The sequence below is a fragment of the Ascaphus truei genome, chromosome 9, assembly GCF_040206685.1.
Source record: "Ascaphus truei isolate aAscTru1 chromosome 9, aAscTru1.hap1, whole genome shotgun sequence".
Lineage (NCBI taxonomy): Eukaryota > Metazoa > Chordata > Amphibia > Anura > Ascaphidae > Ascaphus > Ascaphus truei.
In genome coordinates, this window is record NC_134491.1 from 49,717,206 (window position 1) to 49,745,069 (window position 27,864).

The 27,864-nt window shown below is 40.0% G+C and overlaps 1 protein-coding gene across 8 annotated transcripts in view; it reads left to right on the plus strand.

Moving 5' to 3' along the window:
• Nucleotides 1-27,864, plus strand: part of PELI2 (pellino E3 ubiquitin protein ligase family member 2) — a 63,905-nt gene that overhangs the window by 20,216 nt on the left and 15,825 nt on the right. Inside the window, exons 2-4 of one of the 8 annotated variants that reach the window (XM_075614751.1) lie at nt 11,245-11,374; nt 17,659-17,778; nt 22,324-22,365. In XM_075614751.1, the coding sequence (XP_075470866.1) occupies nt 11,245-11,374; nt 17,659-17,778; nt 22,324-22,365 (292 nt within the window). Of the gene's footprint in view, nt 1-11,244; nt 11,401-17,658; nt 17,779-22,323; nt 22,366-27,864 lie in introns of those variants that run through there. The other 7 variants (XM_075614752.1, XM_075614757.1, XM_075614758.1 and 4 more) reach the window with 7 other exon arrangements.

A 27,864-nucleotide genomic window follows, 5' to 3' on the forward strand; every position in this document is an offset into this window, starting at 1 on the left:
TTGTTTTTGCTTCTTTGTTTATCTGAAGTGGGACAAACCATCTAGCAACAGAGGTATCCGTAATATCACTGACAACATTTCACCACCAAATCTTCAAGATGCTGCTACGCCTACATATTTTTAAACCAATAATAACCACATCATAGCAAAGATGCAATAATAAACATAGTTGATCTAATGACTCTGTACTGAGTAGTACTTTTTATGTTGGTTTTCAGGGCAGATATCCACAATTTCCCAGATGATTTCTGCTGTAAAGGTGTAATGCTGAAATTCATAATGGTCGATGCGCAGTATTGCACCATAATTGATTTGAATAGCAGTTAATGACAAATTGGGGTACAATACCTTGCATCAGTGCTTAGTGACTCTTCAATGTGCCAAAAGTCACATGGCTTTAGCCCCTATATTCCACCAGCCTCAACTCTTTGTCAAATGTGTATTAAGCATGAAACATTTGACATATGTTGTTTTTCACCCAGACTGTTTAAAAGTTTCAGGCAACACATCAGGGATTTAACAATATTGTATGCCTCGCTTTGCATTACTATTAAATACCCAAGTCTGAAGCACTTATTCACACGATCTGGTATTTGTATTTGCTATTAATATGATTGTCACGTGTATTACTACTGTGAAGCGCTATGTACATTAATGGCGCAATATAAATAAAGACAACATACCTATTCAAACTAAACTCTGTGTACTGTGACAACCGCGGGGTTTACAACAATGTTTAAAAACCCATTACAACCTGTTGTATTCAAGTGTTTTCCTAGCTTTTGCCACTTCAATTACCCTGATTCTGATTTTTGAAGACAATAAATAAATAGCTCGCAAGGAAATAATATTTCCCCTATGTGCAGAAACATGTGTGGAAGTGGAAAGAAGCCAAGAAACCAATCGGAGGTTATCTTTGCTGGGGTGTTGCCCTTTACAGTTCTAGTTTTACTTGTATGAGTAAATCAATTTACTTTTAGTAACAAGAATTTTGAATATTTTCAGTCCTTTTAATTTTTTTTTTTTTGTGTAAACAAGTCAAATGAATAACTATAATAAAATTGCTGTGATTATTCCAATAAATATATAACACATTTAAACCCTTTCGGTCAAATGCATAATACAGTCCACAAATCTGCTCTATAAACTAGCTTTGTATAGAAATATATCAGAGTATCTGTGGTGTGGGTATTTTTAACAACTTCTACTAGATTTTTGTATATCATGAGCACTTGAGCTCTTCCAGCACTTGTATCGTACACGTGGGAACCGCGGTAGTCGAGATCAGTTTTCTATCGATTTGACATATCTGTACCTACTTGTTTAGCAACTATATTAGCTTTGTTCATTGCTCACCTTATGTCAGGACGTGCTCACCACAAACGAGACGGGACCGCGGTGCTGAGGTGGGATAGGATATAACGCCACCCACAGCCACGAGGGCACGTCTTGAGAGTAGAGTGGTCTGGGAGTCCGGATCGGGGCAGGAGAGGTACGGATGGTAGAGGGTGCTGTTTGCTAAATCCGGGGTTAGAGAGAGGGACGTAATCGTTTACCGTTTGCCGAGATCGGGATGCCAGAGGTGCGGAGAGTCGTGTTGCCGTATGCCGAGTTCGGGATGCCAGAGGTGCGGGTAGATGTAGCGGAAGCCGGTTCGGTACACGAGGAAGACTGCAAAACAAGACAGGACTAGGGAGGCAGAGAGTGATGAGAACAACTGGTTCTATGCTCAGCCGATGAGTTAATGAAGCTGCAGGGTATATATAGGCAAGAGGGTCCAATGGCTGAGTAGCAAGGTGGAGGTGTGTGAATGGGCCAGACTGAGTCAGGGATAGGTCCAGAGGAACTCCTGGGGGAGGGAGTAGACGAACGGATGTATTTGATTGCAGCATTACAAATGGGCGATATGCCTTTAAGAGGCTGACGCTCCTCTATATGGGCGCGCCCCCGTGTGACCGTTCCTGCGAGCGCGTGACCGGACACACGCCCAGACCCGACAGAAGGGGAGTGCTGGCGTGCGTGTGCGCGTCTAGGCAAGATGGCGACCGGCGTCCTGGAGGAAGGATCGCTGCGAGGCGCGGGAGAGTCCGGAGGAGCCGCGGGTAAGTGAGGAGCACGCCGAGGGCGGCGTGACTCCCAGGTCGTGACACCTTACTAGCCGTGTCTATTGCAGTTAGTATTGCACTTCAGCAGTACATGTAGATCTTGAGCTCTTATTAGCATTTTGTCCCAGGCTTGGAAACCACTGCAGAGTATTTGCTCACTAGTTGTGGGATATATAATCTCCATTGTGGGGTGAGCAATAATAATATTTGAGAACATTGTGTACTAGCCATCTTCACTATAAATGGCTTATTTTCTACTTTGTCAGATGTACTTTTATCAGCTGATGGGATGTACCGCTGAAGTGCAATACCATCATACAGCTTATCTCCATGAGTCTGCGCACTTGAGCTCATATTAGTATGTGTATCCCCAGGCTTGGGAACTATTAGTACTTTGTTACAGCATTTGGCTACACAGTGTTGCATATCCCTTAAACACAATGGTCTTTCAGTTCTAGAAGGATGGTTTATTATTAGACTATAGGCTTATTCATCATTGACTGCAGCACATAATATTCTCCTGGCTTACTTTGATACTGGGAAGTGTGACAACCTGATCAGGTTAATTTAGCTTACACTCCTTCACACCATTTTAAGCTGCATTATTTTAATTGTTTTCATGAAATACTATATTTTATTTGCATTTATTCCACATGCACCTGTGATTTAGCACAACTACTTGGTGTGTACATTCAGAGAGATCCTTGGGTTTCTTCCCACTTTTTGTGTAGCAGCGTGAAACTAGCCTCAATACCACCAATTATGTAAACATTGTTGAATCAACTTCTAGCAGCAGGTACATTGGAATAGTAAAAAAAATCCTTTGAATTTGTGTATATATTGTGTATCATATGAACTTTGAAGATGAACTAATTTGACAGTGCAGTCATTTAAATCTTACAACTATATCAAACACACATTGGTAGTAGACTAGGGAAGTTTAATTTCAAGTATTAGCCAAGAGTTATCACCCAAGAAAAAAACATTAAATCGTTCAAGTTAGAAATAAATATTATAAAATATGAAAGTGTTTATTTTAAATTGCTACTCTATACTTGTATGGTGAGGAATCGGTTTTGATTTTCATGGTGTACTCATTGAATCACCAGAGACTGATCTTTTGTTGATGATTTTCGTCTATGTTTCCAGTCATATCTGACCTCTGACTAGTTATGAAGTAGCATGGAAGAGAAACCGATTTCTTGTCTCTTTCAACTGAATTTAGTCTTTGTAAATGTAGCAGCTGCACACGGGAGGAGCGCAGTGAGTAATGCTACTTAATGGCATAGAAATATGAATCACTGAATTGTGATTCCAAATTTTAAGTGGAGACTTGTAACCCTGCTTTCCTGTCATTTTAATTATATCTCGTATTATAAACTATTTAGTGTTCCAACTTGAAACATCTTGCTGACATAAAGGACTAGATGTCCTATGCTACTAATCGGTTAGTTCTGTGTTCTAGAAGTTCAAATAATGTCCTATATAACAGCGATTAATCTTCTAGTTGGGCATAGGACACAACAACCACAAAAAAATCTACTTTTGAATTGGCTGGAGAAAATGTCAGTTCAAAGAACAATAGTGATTTGTCCTCTTGGCCTTTTTGTTCTGATTTGAGTGGAGAATCTGAAAAATATGTGCTAATTCTGTAATTGCTTTAAATGATTTGAATACTTAGCTTGAAACAATTACTAGACGTTTCATTTCTGGTAAGCTGATATAAATGGGATTCTTCCTGTTTCTCAATTGCTGATGCATAAATCAATCGCTTACTGTCTTTGTTTCTGTTTTATTCTAATATGGGAGATAATTCTTCCAGAGCTTCTATGTTTGGGGCGTGCCACCAACGGGTCAGGTTTTCATAATATCCCTGCTTCAGCGCAGGTTGCTCAGTCTTCACCTGATTGAGCCACCTGCACTGAAGCAGGGATATCCTGAAAACCTGACCTGTTTTTGGCCACCCCTGTTCTATGTGCATGTCTTGAAAAATCTCTGTCACCGTGACAGTCGAGTAGAAATTCAGAGGAGACGAGTAGCAACCTTTTTTTTTTTTTTCCCCTTGCTATTATATATCTTAAATTTGACAATTGAAGTATACTCAGTTGAGTGTGTTTAAGGACCACAGGCTTAGTATGGCGGCAAACTACTGCGCATTTGCAGTGTGTATGTAGTTTTTCATCTCAGTGGGAGCTTCAAAAGTCTCGCTACTTCTGCTGGCGGGCTCAGGAGCCACCGATATTTATTTGTAATGTCTGAGATCTGTTTTAAATCGTATAGCAAGCAAGTTTTTTTTTTTTTATTTATTAACCCGAGCATCTGCATGGCAGTGGGCATCAATGAGTTAAGTCCCATCTTCTAGCTGGGATACAGCAAATGAAAAACCTACACCTGTAGGAGGCCCTACATATAGTCAGTCAGTCACTCCTCAGTTAGTCTTTCCCCCCTACCCCCCCACCCATCTGAAGCAGAGAGAGTTATGAGTTTGTTGTGTTTTGGGGCTTACCTCATTGTTTGCAGTCCAGCCAAGGGGAGTTCTTGCCTTTCTCTTCCCTAGAAGCCCCAGAGATCTGCAACCTTCCATGGTTTTGCCTGGCAGGGGGGTCTGGTGAGTCAAGCTGCAAAGTCGTTCCACCAGCAGCTATGCAGAATGCAACCAGGAGGGAGATAGAAGGAACATCTAACAGTTCATGCACTGGTTCCCTTGAACGCCATGAGGGTTTCTTATGATCGCACTATACTTTCTTACCCCTCCATACATCAGCGGTACAGCGGACAGACGTGCATGGATATGCAAATGCATACACATGATTTTGCTGTGTGGTGCTCCCATGACGTCCAAGGTGCAGAGAAACTTTAAAGGTAGCCGGATCAGCTATTTTCAGCGTTCTTCTACCTGTAAAGAAGCGCAGAACTCTCCATGCAGCACTGGTCAGATACCTATGCAAGAGGATCTGTTCTACGAACTGGATACTGCCTCATCCAGGACTTGTGATGCTAAGGTACTGTAAGCCCAATTTTTTTACGACATACAGGATTTCATCTAAAATATCTGTCTCTGTGCTCCAGGTTCGCAATTGGAAGAAACTGCCAGAGCCATGGAGCTTGCGACGAAATATCGTCTAGTGTTTGACATGGAGAGTAAGAAAATAGGTGATGCATGTCTTGGAGTCAACAAAGGAACCAACAGAAAACATGTCTTGAGTTTTTTTTTTTTTCCTTTTGGATGAAAGAGGCGGTAGCTCGGGGCATTGAGATGGCCTCTTAATCCAGTAATAAAGGTCAGAAAAGGACTCGCTCCTATACCACTTTAGACAGACCAGTAGATTCTTCCTCAGAAATATCTGGATCAGATCTATGAATATGAACTTTCAATCCTCCGATGAAGAGATTGAAGCAGAGGAATTCTCTACTTTTTTATGTAGATCTGTCTAGGGGAGCTTATTATCAAGGTTTTCCGATTGACACACTTCCACTTACAGAATCGAGGAAACATAGAACATTCCTTGTACATGCCATTGTATAAGAATTGAATAATTCAGTGGTCTCAACCAGACAAGGTGTCCCTGTCAAAGAAATTCTCAAATATATCCTTTTGAAGAAATGGTTGAGTAATTCTGAAATCATCCACCAAAGGTAGACGCGGCCATATCTAGGATTGCTAGGAAGACAACCTTACTGGTTGATGATCCTACTTAGAGATCCTATGGATAGAAGACTAGAAAACTCAGGAAATACTTCATAGTGGAAGGAGCGTCTTGCAGACCAGCAGTGGAAATTGTCTATCCACAGCGATTTTTAAATTGTGGATTTTCAATGTGGAGGAAGGTCTTGAAAAAGGAGTTAAAAGATCTTCCATTATCCGTGCGCTTTCAGAAAGGAAATCTGTCTCAAATACATTGCAGAAACGCCACTCATCGTCTAGGGCATTGTCGGTAGCAGCCAGACGAGCTCTCCGACTACACTTACAGTGACGGTGACGTCGGGCTGTGGTCGGTGGAATAATCAAATAGAGATGACTTCCAGCGATCGCGACCAAGCCTTCGCTCCACGCTTACTATAAGCGCACACGATGGAGGCAATGCATTTGTTTTGACATAAGCACAGCCTTAGACCATGGAGAGAGGATTCCGCATCAAAGAATAATCTTTTGTGTATTACCCTTTTGAAGGTCAACTACTATTTGTAAAGTATTTGGATAGCATAATTGAAAAAGCATCAGGAGGAAATGGTATATTGTTGCCTCTGGAGAGACAAAAAAGTTTTCCCTGTTCCCTGTTCAATAATCGGGATATTAGAGCCTATAGACCAGGCGGGGGCTTCGCAAGATCAGCACACTGGAGGGGAGGGCAGAGTAACCTTTTCAGTGTCCCAAAAAGAGAAGTCCAGTCGTCTTGGGTTGGTGGCAGAATCTGCTATTTCCAAGACGCTTGGACCCAGTCCGTCACAGATTAGTGCTCAGTATAGTCTTCAGAGGTTACTTTCTGAATTTTGGAGAGTTTCTGAAAAACTATTTTTATGTTGTCCAAGAAACAAGGAAGTTTCTTTAGTCTTAAAAGAAAACATAAACCGTATTCTTGGGTATAGTTCAATAGAGCCAGTTCCATCAAAAGTTTCAAGGTTTCTACTCTGTACTATTCCTGGTACGATAGAAGAACAATTCATTCAGGGCAGTCTTAGACCTCAAAATTATCAACACTTTTTTGGAAGTAACGTTCTTTTTGGCGTTCCTAAGGACAATTATATCTGCTATAAATTACAATAGCTAGTTGTGTCTGTATCTCAAGGTCGCCTATTTTCACATTCCCATAGAGGACCCTCGTCAAAAAGAATTAAGATTTGCTGTAGTCCAAAGCCATTACTTAGCTGTGCTTGCCTTTTGGTTTCACAACCTCGCCAAGCACTTTCACAAAGGTGATCTTAGTCGCAGAGTTAAGAAAGGAGGGGATAAACATTTTTTTTCATTATCTGGACATCTTCATAAAAGCACATGACAGACGTTTGCTTGTGCAACATCTTGCAAGAGTGAGGGAGTTTCTAAAATTGCATGGATGGTGATAAACGAAGCCAAGATCACCTTGTGTCCTTTCAAAGGCGTAAGGTGTTCTCCCCTACGACAAAAGGTGGTCTGCCAAAAGACATCAAATTCATCAAACCGCGATCACATACAAGCTCTACACTATGAAGCTAATGGGCGCCTATCCTCCACTATACAAGTAGGCCAGATGGCACATGCGTATATTCCAAGAAAGGCGTTTTTAATCATTGGTGCATTATCAAACATCTCAATTTACTTAAGTCCATCAACCGGATCAATCTTGGTTTTTGCAGAAAGGACTTGACCTAGGTTTTAGCGCTTGTTCCTTGACGGTTCAAGTGTCAGCGTTGTTATATACTCCTCCGAATTCCAGAAGGAGCAGGATTCATGTGGATTCATCCACATGTCACAAGTGAGGAATATAACTATACTTAAACTGACATAACCCTGGGATCAGGAGAAATACAAACCGCACTAAGGAAGACAAAGCACAGCCACTGATTGGATGAGTTTGAATTATCCTTTTTCTTGTAAGTGGGCTGACATAAGAGCCAAGTTCAGTGACACTATTTCCACATTTACAATACACAGTGTACACTATTGTGTTTTTCTTTTCTGGGGTAATCCTGCTCCTTCTGGATTTCGAATTAGTATACGTTGACATTTGAGGACTTTTGGAAGTCCTCACCAGAGGTGTTGATCGTATCATATACCCAGTATCTATCACCTGCATCTGTTTATCCACTTTCACGGGATTATATTAGTGTGGCAGCGCCTCCATTCTTTGGGTGTGTGGTAGCGTTGTCATATAGTCAGTCTGGCACATCTGCTGTTTGGCCATTCTGGATTTAATAACACGTTGTCCAAGCAATTCGCGGAATGAAACCTCAAGTTTCCTCCTTGGAATTTGCCTCTAGTTTTACAGGCGCTCACAAATGCAGTGTTTGAACCACTCGCACGTCTCGCTTACAAACCCAACGTTGAAAACTATTTTATTGGTAGCAAATACATCAGTCCGTAGAATAAGTGAACTCCATCAAGATAAAGAAGTACTTGGGCCAGTACTTCTGTTTTTGTCAAAGTAGTATAATTTTTTTTTTTTTACCTTTAAAACAGGAAATTATTCTTTTATTGTTTCCATATCAAGCAAATGTTAAAGAGCAACTTTTTACAATCATTAGATGTTACTGTCTAAAGGTATATCTGTCCAGAACAGAACCGTTCAGAAAGTCGGGACAGTCTGTTCCTGTAGGGAAAAGAAAAGGACAAGCGCCTTCAAAGGCTACTCTGTCAATGGATTATGGCAGCCATCAAAAAGTCTTACATTATGCATGGTAGGCAGGCTCCAGAAGCACTAAAAGCACATGTCACCAGAACCATGGCTACTACTTGGGTGGCAAAGGCACAAGCTTCTCTAGAGCTATTCAGAGCAGCAGTATGGAATTCCATAAATCCATTTATGAAGTTTCATCATTTAGATGGCCAGGCCTCAGAATACGCGGAGGTGTTTTTGTTCTTCTTTCTCCCTGTGACCAGTGAATTTGGTATTTTTCAAGCCTTGTCCATGTGTAATTAAAACACACTGAAGCCGTAGTTAATTGTGAATCGTTAAAGGGATCCTTAAAACAAGTACAGAAATTCCCTATTGGTTTTTATTGCAATTGCTTGCCATTTGTGTTCTCTGATAGTGATGCAGAAAACTAATTGACGATTCACCCTCTTCCACCCCCCCATGTTAAAGCAAATCCACACTGCCAATTTCTTGGTATGGGAGCTTTATTTTTTATTTTTTTAACTTGCCTTAAGATCTCCTCTTAGCCTTTCCAAGGTTTTAAAGAAGAAAAAAATATATAGATATAGATATATTTTAAATCTGCTTTGTTCTGATATGTAGGCATGTATATATTCAGTGTCCAGGAGGTTAAATTTAAACTCTTTCCAGAGCCCATTGCCATCCAAAGGTTACCGTGGTAACCCTAGAAGCTTGAGGGGGGAAAAAGCTTCTAGGGTTACCACGGTATATATATTTTTTTTTTCTGTTTCAGGTAAAACAAGACTGGTCAGTTCCCACTTGGGCAAAAGACGTGTATGAGACCGTCTACTCAAGATTTCTATGTACTGTACAAAAGCAGTATCAAATCACTTGCCATGGTTTAATACTTATTAAAATTACTTTCTCTTGTTTTAGCAGACGGTGAGCCAGATTCACTAAATGTCAAAATAAGTGTTAAAATTTGACGCTAATAAAATAGATACAAAATTGTGATCTCTGTAATATATCAAATTACCACTGTAACTGGTAAATGTTAGCAATACAAAGTGATAACTCTTAGAAATTGACACCAATCAGTGCTAGTGATGGCAATTGGGGAGGGGTGGGAGATATCGCAAATTTCTGTAGTAGGATTTCTGTCAAAACCCTATGGTAGAAAATGTTAACACGTGATGCCTGACACAACCAATGCATTTTAAAGTAATGCCTTCGAGCACCAAATGGGGCCTGGCACGTTGCGGTCTAGGACGTTTAGCCGCTACCAAAACGTAGCTGGAATATTTAGCCGTGGGACACTTCGCCGCCATGTCGAGCTCCTGCGACCGACTACGCTGCATGTCCCAATCGCACCTGCTCCAACAACTGGATGTTTAAATGTCCCACGCGGACCGGCTATACTGCCTAGACAGGCCGCTCCGACGCGCCATCTGCAAATGTCCTGCGCGGGACATTTAAACATGTAGTTGTCAGAGCAGGTGGTCGGGACATGCAGCGGCAGTCGGGCCGCAGGAGTGGACTTTGCGGCAAAGTGTTCTGGTGGTGGATCGCTGGCGGTGTTTCGGTCTTGGCCAAACGACTTCAGCGAAATGTTCCATTCCGCACGTTGGGGTCCTTGTGCGGTACCAGATTGTAATATTTTGTAGGAGTTGATTGTGCTAAGTGGCAGCCAGATCGAAATGGTAGGGGACTGGGTGCTGCCATCATATGGTTGTGATCTTGGAAATCTGATGACCTATATACGTAGGTGCTGCTGGACTTTGGCACTACAAAGGTTGATATAAAACTGCTTACACAAAATAGAAAAAGCATAACATTCATATGAGCAAATATTAAGTCTTCAGTAACCCATGTGACAGCTAGTCATGGACAGGGACTTGCTGGCCACTTTGGGCTTTTAATGGCTTTATCTATTATGTTCTACAGTCTTTAATATTCTGTGTTATATCACCTATTATAGGTTGGCTAGTCATATCTCGTATAAGGTAATCTACCGATATACCTATTATATACATAGGCAAGATGGGCCGCATGCATATATGGTCAAAACATGTACTGTACTTCGACGCCAACTAGAATTTTTGTAAAACTTTTGAGTGGTGTGGGGATTGTTCTTACGCCTCTGTGATGTAACCTTCTTTTTAGTGCATCCACAATTGCCTTAAAATTATAGGTTTATAAAGCTAGTTTCACTTTCTTAGCAATCCAGAGTGAACTAATGGTTTGATAGGATTAAGAGTTTGAACGCCCACTCTACACACAAGTGCCTCCCTTTCAAACTTTAAAGTACAATGTTTAAACAGTTTGGATATTATTAAAAATATATCATTTTGAATACTGAATACTTTAAAAAATGTCAACTCTTCTCCCCCCCCCTCCCGCACCCACTAATTCACCTAGTTTTAACCTATTTAAGGGGGGTGGGTGGAATTCAGAATGCTTCAAAGCTGCGAACGGCCAAAAACTCTCATGATTTCACTTCGGCCCAGTGTTTTATTTGTAAAAATGTGTTACCAGGAAGTAATACATGGAGTTACCTCTCGTTTTCAAGTATGTCCTGGGCACAGAGTTACAACAATACATGGTTATATAGTCAAACGGTATGGCATTGCACCGGTAAATGTTTTCTAGCGAGTGGGGCGAATGCATTTATGATGTACTAACAAAAGCCATAGACTGGTTGTCAGTATTATTATTTTTTTCCCACAACATGGCTTCCAAAGGTGTGCTTTTTAAAAAAAAAAAAAAGTGTGTGTGTGTGTTAAATGAAGAGCTATATTGTCTGATATTTGTGTGCATGCTTGAAATGATAGCTGTGTTTATTTTTGTAGGTACAATGGCTGTCTCCCAAATGGTGACAGAGGAAGAAGGAAAAGCAGATTTGCACTGTACAAACGGCCCAAATCTAATGGAGTCAGAGCCAGCACGGTGCACGTGATTTCAACACCACAGGCCTCTAAGGTAGGCCCCATCTCTCATGAACCATGGTGACTCCACCTTTTTTTGTTTTTTAATAAACTTTAAATCGCATCCTAAATTTGGACTTGACAATAGTCACTCTTTCTTGTGTTGCAAGGAGTAAAAATAATTAACTTTGAGTGACCATCAAAAAAGTTGTTTTTAAAAACACTTTTTTTAATATATAAAAAATGCTTTGATTTTTCTCTGGTGGCCAGCGAAAAATATCTGCATTATAATAGCAAATCTACAAAACATGTAGACCATGCAGAATTCTTTTTAAATTGCTTTTTGATCAGGGAACTTTTTTTTTTTTTTTTTTTTGCTTCTCATGTAAGCCTTTGCGCCCTTCTTATTCGGGGTATTGTCTATTCAAGAATCCAAAGAGTATGCAGATTACTATAAAGTAGGAACAATGCATAATCCGCATCTGTGGTTTGGTTGCATGATTTGCCGTATTGCACGTTATTCTATTTTTAAATGATCAAGAAAGTTCTTCATTGGTGTAAAATTATATGCAGAACCTTTCAGGATGTGCTTTTATACATCTAAAAGTTTCCGGCTTTTTTGAGTAATTCCTACAAATGCAATCCCTGCCGAAATTTTAGTTTACATGAACCCGATATAATGTTGACATGAACGCTTTACCTTCAGCTACAAAGACTCCTTTTGTGTTTGCTGGTACAGAAAAAACCCTGATATGGCAGACCCATCATTCATTTAAAACCTAAGGTCTCGGGAGCCGAGGTTACTTAAACCTTGCAAGTTATAGTTCAGATGTTTAACATACAATGCATTCAAAACATAATTTTTTAATAAATCAGTTGTATAGTGTTGGATAATACAAAAAACATCTTTTTTATACTTATTTTTTTTAATGTATTAAGCGTACATTTAAAAGCCTGTGTTTTTTGGTTTTTTTTTTAAATACTTGTGTAGTATTGGATGGCACTGCGTTTTTTCCCCTCCACTGTCCTTTTTAATGAGTTGTTTTTTTTAATGTATTGGCATCCTTGAGTTGCTATAGCAACCATTTATATAGGCACAGCACTTCCTCTTTTGAAATAGGCGGCTATAGCACGAACCCGGGGATGCAGGATATTTGCCGATCGATCATGGGAGACCGGATCGATTGGCAGTTTAGGTAATTGCATTTCCTTCAAGCAAAGCAACTGCCACATCTACTAAAACTAACACAAAAAATGTAAACTGTGTTGCCACTTTGGCTAAGGCCCGGGCCATAGAGGTGTGGGGAGAGCGGAGGCGCGCTAACGCTGAGGCTCGCCTGCTTCAGTCAGCGCAATTGCACGGACTTGCAGGCGAGCCAGCGTGCGCGGGGGGAGGTGGTTGGAGGCGGGGCAGTGACGTCGCTGGGCCAATCGCCCGCGTCGCACTGACTTCAATGTCACGGCGCCGACCTTACGGCGCCGTGACGTTGACGCTGCTGTGCTGTGATTGGAGGTTTTCAGCCGACAGCGCGCTGAAAAACAGCTTGGTGCTCGGCTGAAACCTCCAACTCGTCAGCACGCCTGTGGACGCTCGCGTGAGCCCCCTCTCAAGGCATCCTCATTGAGGATGCAGGGGCTCAGCGCGGAGCGCCCGCACGCCTCAGCACGGCCTGTCCGTCTATGGACTCGGCCTAATGCAGAGTCTCCTGCATTCAATGTGTATTATTTATTCACAAAAATTGTGCGTACAGTGGAGAGCTGTGAATTATGTGATGCACTGTGTGCAGGGGATGTTCTTTTATGTGCAGCAGGAATTCTATTCCTAGTAAATACTCCTGTTCTAGCACAATAACTTCACACGTGTGCCCAGAGTATAAACATTAAGGATGAAGAAACGTGGTATGTTTTCCTGGAATAAAAATGACTTTTGCTTGGATATTTCTGCTCTTATAAATAGTTTTCTCGGCAATAAACACCATTAAAAAAAAAAGTGTATGCAAGAAAAGTAACTTTTATGCCATTTACATAAATGGTTAACATAAACTTTGTTGCGTCTTTAATTGCTATGCAATAAAATAGTAAATTGTAATTGGGAATAATGTGCAATTATCCATGTCGGTTTATAAATGATGCAAACTTAACATGCACATTTTGAGCGTTTCTGTGATGAGGACGTGAAACATTTGGAGTTTCTTCATGGTGCTGCTTTGAATGTGAGGCACGGGCTACCGTTTTGACGTATACACAAATGTGACAGTAAACTAGTGTGTGTGTGTGTGTGTGTGTGTGTATAAAATATTAAAACCAGATTGGGACGATAGGGGCAGCCTGACTTGCTATATTTAAAGGTTAAGCCCACTGGTTGCCCCTACCTGTCAAGATAGCGACACGGGTATTGTCAGAGTAGCCATCTTTCTCAGACAGTGGCTGCGAGCGCTGTTAATGGGTTACCTCTATTAGCCATCTGTAGACCGTTTATTTAGAGTTTGGGATTCACTATATTTTCTGTGCGATTTAATTGCATGTTGGGCCCCTGATTCACTTGGCGAGAAAAGCATACAATTAATCTAGGGTCTATCTAATGTATTGGGCCAGGTGCAGTGTTGAGACAAGGGAAGTGAGGTGTCTCGCCCTGCGGGAGGTATTGAGCTGAAACTGGGCAATGGTGCCTGTGTCCTAGCTCCGTCGGCTCGCTCCCTATTGGCCAGTTGATGTTTCCCTCTCCCTGAGGCCCAAACTCCTTGGGGACGTCTTACAGCACTGTACAAGCCCCCAGTCTTGATTGGTCCATCCAGGATGAGCCACTTCGCCTCTGGCTCAGCGAAGATCATTTCTTTTGGCTCCTGGTTTTCCATACTTTCAGATGGAGGCTGGGGTTCTATGTAAGCCAATGCCGATCAGAGTTCCAGAGTCATTTGTGGTTAGTCTCGGTGTTGATTAGCTCGAAATAAGAATAGTAATCAGATAGGGGGTGTTCCCTTGCAATTGTGAAATCCTTGAGATGGATGGATTGTGGAGGCATCCTGGGTAAGCTCGTTCTGGCAGCGCCTAGCCCCCATGTAAGCTAGGATTCCCCCATAACCCCTGATCTTGGTAAATTTATGACCATTTTAAGCATTTGTGTTGCTCCCTGTTGGCCTCTGCTGAAATAAACCTTGTTTATTTAACCTTCTTGTTCTGTCTGGTGCTTGCAATTTGGTTGTAAATCGCCTGGTGTCCCATGATGCAGATAAAACGAAAGCTGATTTCACAAATTCTATGTTTTTTTTTTTTTTTGTGCAAAGCATAAACACTTACTTTCGTAACCATGTACAGAAGTGAAGTTGTAAGCCCTTTAGCTCTGTAATGGAGAGGCATACAAGCTGAGAGCAGTAACTTCAAACTGTGTTGAAGATAGTAGCAAAATGAATTCATTCATCCGAATAAACTTCAAGAGACCAGATCCAGGCTAGAACTATTGAATATGTTCTCTTTTCGTATACAAGGAGAGGGCATAGTCAAGTCGTTGATATGTGGAATACTTGAATATGTGAAATTAGTTACTTTCAGGACAGCCTTTCTGTTTGCATCTTATTTTGTCAAAGCAGAGTTTTGTCATACAGTTCACCCTATAAAGTAAGCTGTGAATTTACATGAAGCTTTTGAGACAAATGGGCTACATCTTTTCTAAGTCTACGTTTTATAGTGGCCGCGCACGACAATGCGTGACATCACGCGCGCCTGTCGCTCACGCGAAACCTGCCCTGAGGTCAGATGTGGCGCGGAGTCGTGACCGTGATGTCACATGAGCGGTTCGCCCCCATTGGCGCACGTAACCCGGCCGTCGCGAGGCAAAGACCAAATGGTTTCTTTCTGAGAATCGCGCCCTCTATGAGAACAGGTTTGTTTCCGCCGCGCGTGCCTTCGCTGCCGCTATAAACGCGGCCCTAGACTAAAGCAGCAGTTTGTTTTTCATAGGAAAATAAATCTTTTTTTTCTTTTCTTATTGGCATGCTAAATGTGAACACCCTCCGCCGGACAAAGTACAACAAAGATGAAATACCCAAGACTCTGTTTGCATGTCTTCCATGAGTCTTTAAAGGAGCATTGTCTTTAAAAAATAAAAAAAAAGTTTGCACTCTAGGAGGGAAGCAGGGGGTCCCGGAACAGAAGTGGGTTAATTTCAGCTCTGAGGACCCGCTGGTATCTCATTGCAGTTCAAAGGGATGATGTTGCCGCTTCCTTTTGACCCACGGGACCTTTTGTAGACATTAACTGTTCCCAGCTGGGACTGCTACCTGCAGCCCTTTCCGATGTAAGTATCTCTGGAAACAGGAGGTTCCTGGTCTTGACTCCGGACACTCCCCTTCTTCCCACATGATTATGATGATGAATGCCCTAGGACCTGATCTCTGCAGTGATGACTCCCCTGAAGGGGATGATGACTCCCTGTTTCGTCATCCATGATGGAGCAATTACATGACCGCTTCAGAGAGCGATCACATGATTGCAAGTGTTAAAGGGGCTGCGGTTCTCTGGCACTCAAGGGGTTAAGCCTGCTCCATCCACCCAATCGTCATATGTCCTACAGCTGCAGATGAGAACTCTGGGTAGTGACATTCAAATGAGCACCTAATCAGTGTTACTTTCACCCCCCTGCTTTGTTTGTTTGAAAGCAGATTGCCAAATGTAGGTTAAACACAGAGACCCCTGCTAAGTATTCCATATTTTATTTTTCTTGTACACGTACAAAGTGTAAAATGAAATGAGGGGGGAAATGTTTGTTCAGCTTTATCATTACCACTTGGGAACCAAGAAAATAGAACTTTTCTCTGTGTTCTTTCCATTACTGCAAAATGATGAATGTGTTTTTTGTGGTGCATATAATGATCCCAAGTAGGAATAAAATATCTTAGCACAGATCATCTTAATGAAGTGGTAATGTTAAACCATGAATTCCAAGGCAAATATTTGTGTTGGAGCCATGTTTATTTTAGTGCATTCTGAAGTTGTCAAGAGCTGGTTATAAAGTCCTTATGTATGCAGGAACATGCAATAAATTACTGTAGTTCTCTATCATCTATTTCTCTCTCCCCACCCCCCCTCCCCCCACCCACACCCCACCATCAATACAGAGGTTCCTGAGCTACTAAAAATAGACTGCATCGTTTTGTGTTGGACGTCTTCAGGGAAACGTAACTGATGGCAGTTTGGTAGACTAATCCATAGTTATTTGTGAATTATTAGTATACACTGTTATCTGAGCATCTTCAGTGCCTGAGCGATCATAAACATTACAGCCCATGTAATGTTTCGAGTATCACTAAGGCAAGTAAAATAACTAATCTTTGAGAGCAAAGGGGCCAGTAATACATTGCTGTGCAGCAGCTAGCTAGCTCATGGGTGGGCAACTCCAGTCCTCAAGGGCCACCCACAGGTCAGGTTTTAAGGATATCCCAGCTTCTGCAGAGGTGTCTCAGTCGGAGACTGCATCACCTGTGCTGAAGCAGTGATATCCTGACCTGTTGGGGGTTGGGGGGGGGGGGGTGGAGAGTTAGGACTGCAGTTGCCCTCCCCTTAGCTAGATTGTTACTTTGCAATATACTCCAGGCTGTTCTGGTAGTAAAATGTCTTAGTTTTGTCATCATTTTTTTCTGGGAATTATTTTGTAACTGGACCTCACAAAAGATTAAGAATCCATAGACTTTAAATATTTTGTATTGTATGAGCACATTCAATGGTTTTTTTTTTTTTGCACCTAAAAACACAATCCCAGGGCATCTACTGGAGGATTAAAAAAACAAAAAAAATTTATGATTATTGCTTGACCAAAGAACATTACCTATATATGAATTTACTTTTCATGTTTGAGTCCATTATACTTCCTGTGAGACCTAAAATTGATCCCCTTCGTCAAGTGTGTTCTTTTAGTTACAGTACATTTCCTAACCCGTACAATGGGATTCTTACTTCCTGTGAAGCATGCTGCACAGAAAGTATCTTTGTGGTCCAAGAGGGGAAAGTAGTAGAGTAGTATTACAGAAAGCATCTTTGCTCTTTTTAAAGGTGTTGCAGAAAAGTAGAAAGTGGTGTTCTCCATTGTACAGTCATTTGTATAAATGGGGTGTTCCAGTATGTTGCTGTTGCTACATTTTGGAATATTAAAACGCTCTGAACTTACGCATTTGAATTCGCCCAAAGGGTAGTTGGGTAAGGTGAAGTCGGCACCATCCGCATTGAAAGAAGACTGGCTTTATTACATTTGAATAAGAAAGCGACTGAGGTCTCCAAGAGCTTGTATTAAATGTGGATGTATTTTTGTCTAATATTGTAGCCATTGAGTCTAACTATATTTTTAAGTTGCAGGGCGAAGAACGTGCATGGCTCTCTGAATGTGAACAAAACTTTGTAGAACAAACATCTGATAAGGGCAGGAATTTGGCACCACACGATAAAGAATTCTTACCAGGGCTACAACTGGTAAGAGGATTATTGTCTAAAAAAAGTAAATTAATGGTGGAATATTAGGACTGTGGAAAAATATTTGACTCAGAAAATGATCCCACAGGGACGTAGGATGCAGCTTTTTCCATCCTTTACATAGACATGTAGATTTAAAAAAAAAAAAGTTTAAAAAAATGTAGGACGACAAAACACTGGAAAACCCCCACACTGACTACACTCAGGAGAGCTCTGGTGCTTTTTCCATAAACCAAAGCACAGCATGTAATCTTGAGCAACAAAAATATTAATCTCATTCTTTTGCAATTCTATAGTATGATCTTTAAATACCATCACCCAAAATCCCCCAGTGGGATTAATACTTGTACATGCAAACAATAAATGATAAGATCCAGAGCCAAGACCTCTAGCTTTTGGAAAATTCTTTAGATTGTATAGCATATTCCCTGTGTTGGATTGCCTCTAGGGATTGCAGCTCCTCTGGAGATCCAAACTACACCACCTTCAGCAAACCCAAACAAGTACAAAAATCTCCCGCCGCAGGGTAAAGTAGCACAATCACGAGCCGCGATAAGACGGTCATAAACAGCAAGGGTGCTTGAAAAGAGGTGCTCCGGGCTACTCTGGCCAGTGGCTGCTGACCGTGAGACATCTAAGTAACGCCACACAACCACTGTATCCCTACTTCACATTAAGAGAGATGTGAGCAACTTGGCAACTTGGAGCATCGAAACGTCTTTGTTAAGTGACATGGCCCAAGAAAACATAACTGGCAAACGCTACAGGAACACTTCTTCCTGTACTTGACAAGAAAATCAAGGCAGATATATAAGAAACAGTCGAGAGGACTTTCCAACCAAAACTGGACATTTGAAAGGTATTGCAATACTATACAATTTAAAGTTACTGTCCGTTGGTGCAGGGAGTAGAAATTTCAATTGTAAAGTATTGCAAAACCTTTCAAATATTAATGATCATCTAAAAAGATTTGCACATATACAGAAGAGACTTTTGTGAGGGAAAGTTCCATATTGATTTTATTAATTATTAACCTTTTATTAAACATATGTTTTGATAAAATGTTCTAAATTTTTATCTGACGGAGTTTAACCCTTCACATGTTTGCACATTTAAACAAGCACTAATTGGTTTTCTCACCAAGCAGAATGCATTTTTCCTGCCACTGTTTTTCCCATTTGTTCCCCGTTTTTAGTTATTCCCTGTTTTCCCCTTTCCACCTGATTTTTAATTAGCGCCACAAGACACCCTTTCTCTTTATAAACTGCAAGGTAACTCCAGTCAGCCGGCGTGTCTCTGCGATCAGACCCTGCCCACACTTCCACGCACGTCTTGGTGCTGGCGAGGCTCTCCACACAATCCACTAGTCCCGCCCCCACAAGTTCTCAAGTCATTGTACTTTCATAAACTGACTAGACTCCTTTTAATTAATGGCAATGGCATATAACAAAGGTACCCCCCTACATCCTGCCCTCGCCTAGTAAATAGCTAGAGCAGCAGTCCCCAACCTTTTCACATGAGCCACATTTAAAGTTCACAACTTCAGGTGAGCTACATCAATAACACAAAAGCCGTCAATGTGAAAATAGACGTGCCCCCTAATGGGGGATAGTTTGTCATTTTAACCATAGGTTAATGAGCTTGTTTTTTCCATATTTTTTTTATTCCCATGCATATTATTCTGCTGGCCGTGCACTGCCATGCTTAATCTTGTAACTGTTGGTACGTCCCGCCAGATTTGGCACAGAAAACTAAACTCAACATCCCAAGTCTCTTTCGGGGAGTACTGCAAGATTACTTTCTGATGCTGTATTTGTTTAAAAAAAAAAAATTTTTAATAAAATTCTTAAAGACCATTTATTTATTTATTTAATTAATTTTGTGTAAAGATATATTTTTTTTATGTAACGATTTAAGTTGACCATCCCACAAATCTAAATCCTATTCTCGAGAAACACACTTTCCCATTTTAGTCATATATATTATAAAATACAACATTTCTACATAAAATTGAAAAATTAAAAACAAATACAGAGCCAAACCCAAGTTGAGGTGAGTACACACATTAATTTTTCCCATGAATATCCCCTCTACCCATTCAGCATCACCAATCTGGGTGAACTCGCCAAAGCCACTTCGTGGCCCAATATAGCCAGATCAATTAGGATGCAGCTCCAGTAAGGATGCATGGGGAGAAAGCATTGGCCTGCACAGGTGTTGATTCCCTGTGGAATGCCCTTAAATGCAGCTAGTTGCATCTTTCACAGCGCACTTTACGGGCTGTGCAATGCGTGCTCTATACGTGTTGCATGTGCCTTTTAAGCATCACGGTGCCAAGTGGATTGGTTATTTCCCATCTGACTGCTCCCACTTCGTGTAAAAGGCGCGACGGTGGGAAGCCGCACACCTCTCGTGAGCTACACAACTCAACGAGCAACATGTTGATTTTATTTTTCCACTTGTGCAACAATAGTAACCCTTCTATATATAGGTTTGTCATGTATACATTTGGAATTGGTGTATTATAAGGGGTTTGCTAGAACCTTATCCACAGCATTAGACGTTTGTTGTGGTGAGCAGAACATTTTTTTTGTTTTTGTTTATAGTAATGACAACATTATCTAAATATGCATTTACACCTTTTTCTTGCCCTAGTATAGACATGCTTTGGCATGCATGTGTAAATTATATTTCCTGCCAAGTCTGAAATTGTTTGTTTTCCAAGTGTTCGAATAGGCCTACTTTTCATAACCTGAACCACATTGTTCCTTCCCATCCTGCGTGCTTTACAGGAACAATATGGTGGTGCAAGAGGGAGATGTAGGAGAGCAACATTACTGAAAGCATTTTTGGCCTTTTTAGACCATTACCAAATTCATTACTGGTGTTCCCTCATACGATGACGTTAAGGCATCTTGTTGACCTGTTAGATTTGGGGGCCATTTTTATTTCCCTAAGGGGAAGAAAAACACCAGCACCTAAACCGCTTAGACTCTTGGGAACTTCGGGGCCCTTGAAGCTAAAAATATTGTTTTCAGCTCTGGAGGCAGCCTTGATTCAAACTCCTAAGAGGGGGTGGTCTGTGGACACAGCTGCTACCTGAGTGGGAGAAATGCTGCGGCTGATTGGCGAGGTGCCTACAATTAAGGGTATTACGAACAATTACACCTGGAATTTGGTCATGTAGCATTTGTATAATACCCTCCTGTTTAGCCTATAATCCTCATTGACGCCTCGTACAATATTATGTACTGCTTAAAGTGGCTTACGATACATGTTTGAGTTTGGTACATTTCTGAGTTAATAGAGATTGACGCCGATATAAGCTTTCTCCTTTCTATTCTGCAAGCTCAAAAATGCTTGTAAACATGGCAAAGCTAGTTCCTGGGAGAGATCTGGCTAATTTACTGTTAGCAGTTTCAGGGCGTGTACAGACACTTTTTATAGAAAACAGATCTGTTTTGTGATTTGAACTCTACGTTTTTGTTTTTCGCTTATTATGTTTAGTGCTGTTTGCTTCTTCTAAACAAACTCTTATTGTTTGACGGTTCTGAGCCGAGTGAAGGAATGTGAGTAGGAGTTCTCCCAAATGCCTGCTGAATTTCCACAGCTTGTAAAGGTCCTCACAAAATTCTGTTCCCAAGAAAAAACACACACACCCTGCTCTTAATGTTTCTTAGACCACAAGTCTTTAAAGGCCTTTGAGGCTTTGCATAATACCTTTTCAAAGGTGTGTTCTTTTATAGGTATTATGATCAAAGCAGATTATGACTGAGCAGCTGCTGTGTAAGTTATATCTCTGTCTTGTTCACCGGTAACCTTGAACTCCTATGCTTTCAGCTCGGTGAAAGAGTACATTGCTTCCGACTCCCATTAAATATGTCATTATCTTTTACTTTTCCTTGTTCATTTCATTGTGAAATCCTGAAGTCGTATTCGAGAAATGTCAATGTAAAATAATTTGGGGGCAATTCTGAGAACTCAAAACAAAGACCATTTTTCATAATTGAGGCGTCATACATTCTAGTTTAATAATTTTACCTAGATTAGCTATGATCTAATATTCTCTAATGTACTATGCAGATTTTAATCAGAAACAAACATTCTAAAATGGTTGAAGACATTACATGCTATGTGATCTCTCGTTAAGATTGACAAATTTGTCAAGCAGCAAGCATCCTGTCTTATCTTTTTAGTTAAGTTCTTCTGTGTATCCACAGCAAGAGCTTCTTGCCTGAGTGTTCTTTCCAAAACACATTTTGTGTGTTAAGTAATATTGAAACCAAGAAAAAAACAACTCTAAGCGTTTATTTGGAAACTGTATTGGCTGCAGAAATTGTGTGGCATTTTGTTAGTAATATGTAATGATATTAACATCATGTTTTCAATTGCCATAACTCATTTTTCATTTATGGTTTTCAAAGTTGTAGTTTGTGGCTTCTTAAGAAGACTTGCCACATGTTGCCATCACAGGAATACACTGTTTACCCACACTGCCTACAGCAAGCTGTAGCTTCCAATTTCAGTTTTCTTCTTTACTTCAAGGTTTCACGCTGTGCATATTGGATTTTGAAGAAACAAAAAAATGTAAGTGATTTTGGGACTGAGGCCCATAAAATTGATACCCATGGCCGAATTTTCCATGTTGATTTAAATATAATTTTGCCTCTGAAACCATAAAGATTAACCCTAATTAACTCCTGTCTAACAAGCTATTAAATGTTGCTCTTTCCATTCTGTCCCCCTCCCCCTCCCTTTCTGCTTGACGGCCACAGAATAGATCTCTTCTACCAATCTAGAACAATATAAAACAAAATATTTCTCCTCTATCAGCATTGTCTATGCATGGAAGTTTCTCTGATGGTGAGAATAAATAAATAAGAGTTGTATCTTTACATAGGTCTTTGAGCATGTGTGGTGTGCCTGGCTTACCTAATGTATCAGGGGTTTTGAGTTGAAAGCAGCTTTTTTAGGTTCATGGTAAAGTTATACAACTTTAAAAATTAAAATGGTGCTTTGTATAATAATACTGCTCAACAGCAGTAAGTCTTTAGATGAGAACAACTACACAATCGGCACGGCAACATCTATGTTGGGTAGAGACTAGGATGTTGATTTTTTTTTAATCTTTGCTTTGCGTTAAAAAATAAATATCCACACACCCAAGTAAGTGATCTTGCCTCACTTCTGTGGTTAATGTACAGTATGACATTACAAATCCAAGATTGAAACTGCCTGTCTCCCAAGTAGAAAATGGCCTGCCTTCAAACCATATTTTTTAGGTTGTTTATAAAGGAGTTGATTCTGCTGTAGGAATGTTCTAGTAAATGAAACGTGACAAAAATCTACTATTGCATATATTACATATGCTGTTTCACCTATTTTGATAACTTGTCTGCCAGTGGCACACATGAAAAAGATGCTTCTGTTACATACGTGCGCAAACTCGCCAAAATATATTTTAGAAATCGGCAAAAGTTTTTTATTTATTTTTTGCCACACCCATGTGTTAATAACTCGATAAATCGACATAACTCCAAAATCTATTTAATTGCAAAGTATGTAACAAGTGATGGGCCTGTGGAGAGAACATGGAATATTTTCAGTCTGTGAAAGCAAAGGACATAGCTGTTTTGTATCCACTCTTTATTTTATTTTTTTAAAAGACATCTCTGCAGTTCCCCCAACTTTGTTAAACTGTTTAAACGCCCTAGGAAGAAGAACTCTAATAACTGAAATAAGTAAAGAAAACATTTGACGTCAAGTACATGCAATATAAAGATGAATTATCACAATCTTTCTACCAGGAAGTAGAAACGTTCCTTTTTATCTGAATAAATCTGATCTCTTTTAGAAACGCGTGACGTTCTGAAAGCTCTGTACTCTATAATTTAACCTATGAAAAACTTTCATGTTGGTCCCGTAAAAGGTATAAAAACCCTACATTGGCAAATGAGTTTAAGAGCATTTCAGAAAGCCAGAAAGAAATTGGTAGAAAGGTCAGAAGCAACTTAATCTGAAGTCATTTAATTTTCCATGTATCTAAAAAGATAAACCAATTGCCATACTTTCAACATTGTGTAGGCATTTAGGACATCTGTACCATATCCTTTTATCCGGTTTTAAACCAGGGAATCTTGCAGAGTGTAACGGTGTTATTTTTAGCTCCGCGGACCCCCTGGTTCCAGAGGTACTTGCTGGTGAAATTCCTGGTGTTTCTGTACGGGAAACAAAAAGGCAGTTCAAATCGTGTGGGTCATGCAAGCCAATAGGAAGTCCTGTTGTCATCCTTTCTGACTTCCTATTGGACAGTCCTTGAAATTCACGGCAGAAACCAGAAAGTTAAGCCGGTAACTTCACAGGTAAATAGCTTGCTTAACGGAGGGTCCCTGCGCCTGAAAGTAACTTTTCTGCTCCGAGGATACCCTGGTTCCAGTCTGGTTAAAAAAAAAAAAAAAACCTTTCATTCTTACATTTTAAATGCTTTGAAACGGACTATGTGATGCATGTCAACTATTTCTATATACTTCCAATACATCATTCTACTGCCCCTTGGAGAAAGCGAGGGAGTCTATTTCACCCTCCTTAAAATGATCATTCTCCACTGTATAATAGTACAACATATGCCCATTATTTGTCCTTTAAGTTTTGGGTTGGCATCCACAATTATTGGGATCGAGTGTTTCACTGTTTTTTGTTTTTGTTCTGGGTTCTCCAAATATGAGCTTCGGATATTTGGAAGTTTGTTACACGCAATATCTCTTTTGTATCGGAGAATGTTTAAAGCAGAGCTGTAGCTTTAACCAGAACCATATAGTGCACATGCTTTCAGACTGTGTGTTCAAACTACAATTTGCGATGTGTTTTGTTTTTGGTTGTGCTCAGTGGTGGAAAAGTTTGCATTGTTTCCTGAGGCATCAAGTGACTCTGAAATTATTTTCCATAGAGATGGGGCAGCCAACTCCAGTCCTCAAGTGCCACCAACAGGTGAGGTTTTAAGGATATGCCTGCTTCAGTACAGGTGGCTCAGTCAAAATGACTGAGCCACCTGTTCGGAAACTAGGATATCCCTAACATACTAGGGGTGAAATGTTCTGCAGTACAGGAACATGGAGAGCTCCCCTCCTCCCCTCGTGTTCAGTGTATACTGCCAAGACCCTCCGTTTTCTGCTGTTTCTATTGCTGGACTGTGATTGTTTATCAGAGGGAACACTGTGCATAATAACCAGGTCTATAATAAGTGACTTTTCTCACCCATACCTCATCCTGTATTATTTCAAGAATATTGAATATATGGACATGTTATGGTGGCCAGGGATACCAGGAGTCTGCTCAAGCTGTGCAGCTCTTGCTTGGGACTATTAGTCTCTGGATTCTACAATGGATATCCCTAATACCTGGCCTGTTGGTGGCACTTGAGGGCTGGAGTTGGCCATTCCTTCTATAGGCCATATGCTTTGGACTGCAAACAGTGCAGAGGTGCCCACAGATTTTGAACTACATTACATGGGTAAACAAGTTCGGTTGGTCTGTGAGAAATGTAGATGTATCGTAGGTTGTGATACTTTTTAGGGGTCCAGCATTTACAGTTCTTCATATGTTAAATGATCGTGTACAGAGTTTTTGAAACGGGTATTCTAGAAATGATAACTATTTTATCTAAAATAACATTTAAATTAAAGTGGTGACAATGTATTGTTAGTTTTTTATTTATTTATTTTTTGTAAGAGTTCAATATCGATATTAATATCTCGATTATTTAAAATCCCCTGATTTCAATTCTCCTAAAATGTTTTCCCTTGTTCTAGTGCAAAGCAATCTCCCTAATTTCCATCCTAAATGTCTAAGCTTTTACGTGTTGGCAGTTCTGGTTTAATGTTCAATTTTAATTGGAGAATGATAGTCTTGGTGATCACATGTTTCCAAAACTAGAAAAGCACCATACCCAAACCAAAAAGCACCTTCCTTCAAAGGGGAACTTCTTGCTTAAAAAAAACCGCAATGTAGCCTAACAGAACGATCATTAAACTACACAGTTCAGGTAAGAGGTTTTGTTTTTTCCCCCTAATTTATGTTTATATTCTTTCATTTAGGATTTGATGCATTCAAAAATTGAAGTAAGCAGGTTGAAAAGCCCCCCAGTACTCTGCTGCTAATGAAATATATTGCTTGCAGAAATCCTATTTATATGGATCTATTTGTAGTGCTTTTTATTGGATGACCTTCCAGTGCCATGTTTTTTCTTTGGGGGGAGGGGGTTAAACATGTCAAAAGTTAGAATGTCAGACATTGGTAAATTACAGAAACAAAACTGAATACAAGATTTATATCCATATGTTAATCAAGGAATTGGTTAAGTCAAGAGTTGTGACACAGCTGCAAATGGCACGTATTCATGAAATGACTGTGATTATACACAGGAGGGATTATAGATTATCATCGTGCTGACAGCTTAATTTGACCGTAGTCTTTGTGTTCTATAATCATAAACATAATTTTTGTTAAACAAGAATAATGATAGAACGAAAAGATGCCCAGTACACCATGCTTATATTTACTTAGGGCCCTGATCTACATGGCCCTGAAGAGTGTTTGTTAAATTTGTATTTTGGGTTTGGTCTCGCACAAATTCCCCGCATGTTTCTACATGCACACATTTCTATAGAATTACAAACATTTATTGTATAAATGCATATTTTTCCTATAGTTTCTTAAATTATTTGCCACCAGTTGTGTATTTGTGCATACTTTATGGGAACATGCAACGGTAGTACAAGTCGTTGAATTATTTAATTAATCATATTTTTATTATATCTGAGGCAATCTGTTATTTTTGTCTTCGGCCCAATACGTGAAGCATTTCTCATCAGGGTAATTTCATGCGCTGCTTCGCTGAGCTGTCTTCTGTCATTCTCGGCACAATATTTGTTTCTTCTTGGGTCAGCCAAATGTTTTTCAAGTTGTGTAAATTTATATATGAATGTATTTATTTTAGAAGGGATGTATGCTTTTGGTTCCTTTTTATAGGAGAAAAGTTCAACAGCCACAATCAAACATTAAAGACCTTAAAGAACAGAAACCAAATCGATGAATTTAAGAGAACGCCTTGTCCATCATATCATGCCCTTTAAAATGTATGGGAAGAAACACATTGTTTTCTCATCTGATAAAAACAAAGCCATAAAATAGGGTATTCGTTTTGCATTTTGAAAGAAGCCAAAAAGAAATGTGTATTTGATGGGAAAGATCATTTAGTCGGAATACTGAACGCAATAAACATTTTAAGTACAGTACTTGCTTTTTACAGAGAATTACAGACCATGGCCACCCAAAACGCCAATGCTGATTTATAAAATATGCACCGTGGCAATTATATAATCATTTTTCTGTGGCTTTTTTCAGAAAATACAGAAAGTCATTCAGTTGATACCCTACTGACGTGTTGCTTGGTTTTAGACTGCTTACACTACAGTATATAATACGTAAATATTTAGAAACTTCATTAATCAAAGTGACGTAGAAATGTACATGATAAACAGATTTAATATAGTGTTTATTTATATTGTAAAATGCAATAATTGTTTCTAAAATTCGCATTAAACTGCTATATTTTATATGCAGAAAACTGATTTTAAAGCAAGATCGCTACATTGTGCAATTTGTGAATAGCAACAACGTTGTGCAGAAACAATCTCTTCTATTTACATGGATTCAATATATTGACTCGGTATAAATGTTAATTCTGCATATTGTTTTTTCTTGGACATCACATTTTTAGAATTCAAACCTTATGAAGAAATGCAAAAGAGACAAACGATAGTATTTGGCCCAGATGCACTAGGCGCTATTAGCCTATATTACGAGGCGATAATCTATGTTGACACCCACTAATAACACCGTATTCACTAAAGAAAATAACATGACTTTACCCACGTAAAAAGCATGTTATTTGTTATAGCCGAAATGATATTCATCCAATATTCTCCAAGCTCTGAGGTTAATTCCTGGAAATAATGTAGTATTTAGTCCTACCTAACTCTGACATTACTCCCGTCCTGACCCGGAAATACGGTTTGGTGGGAGACG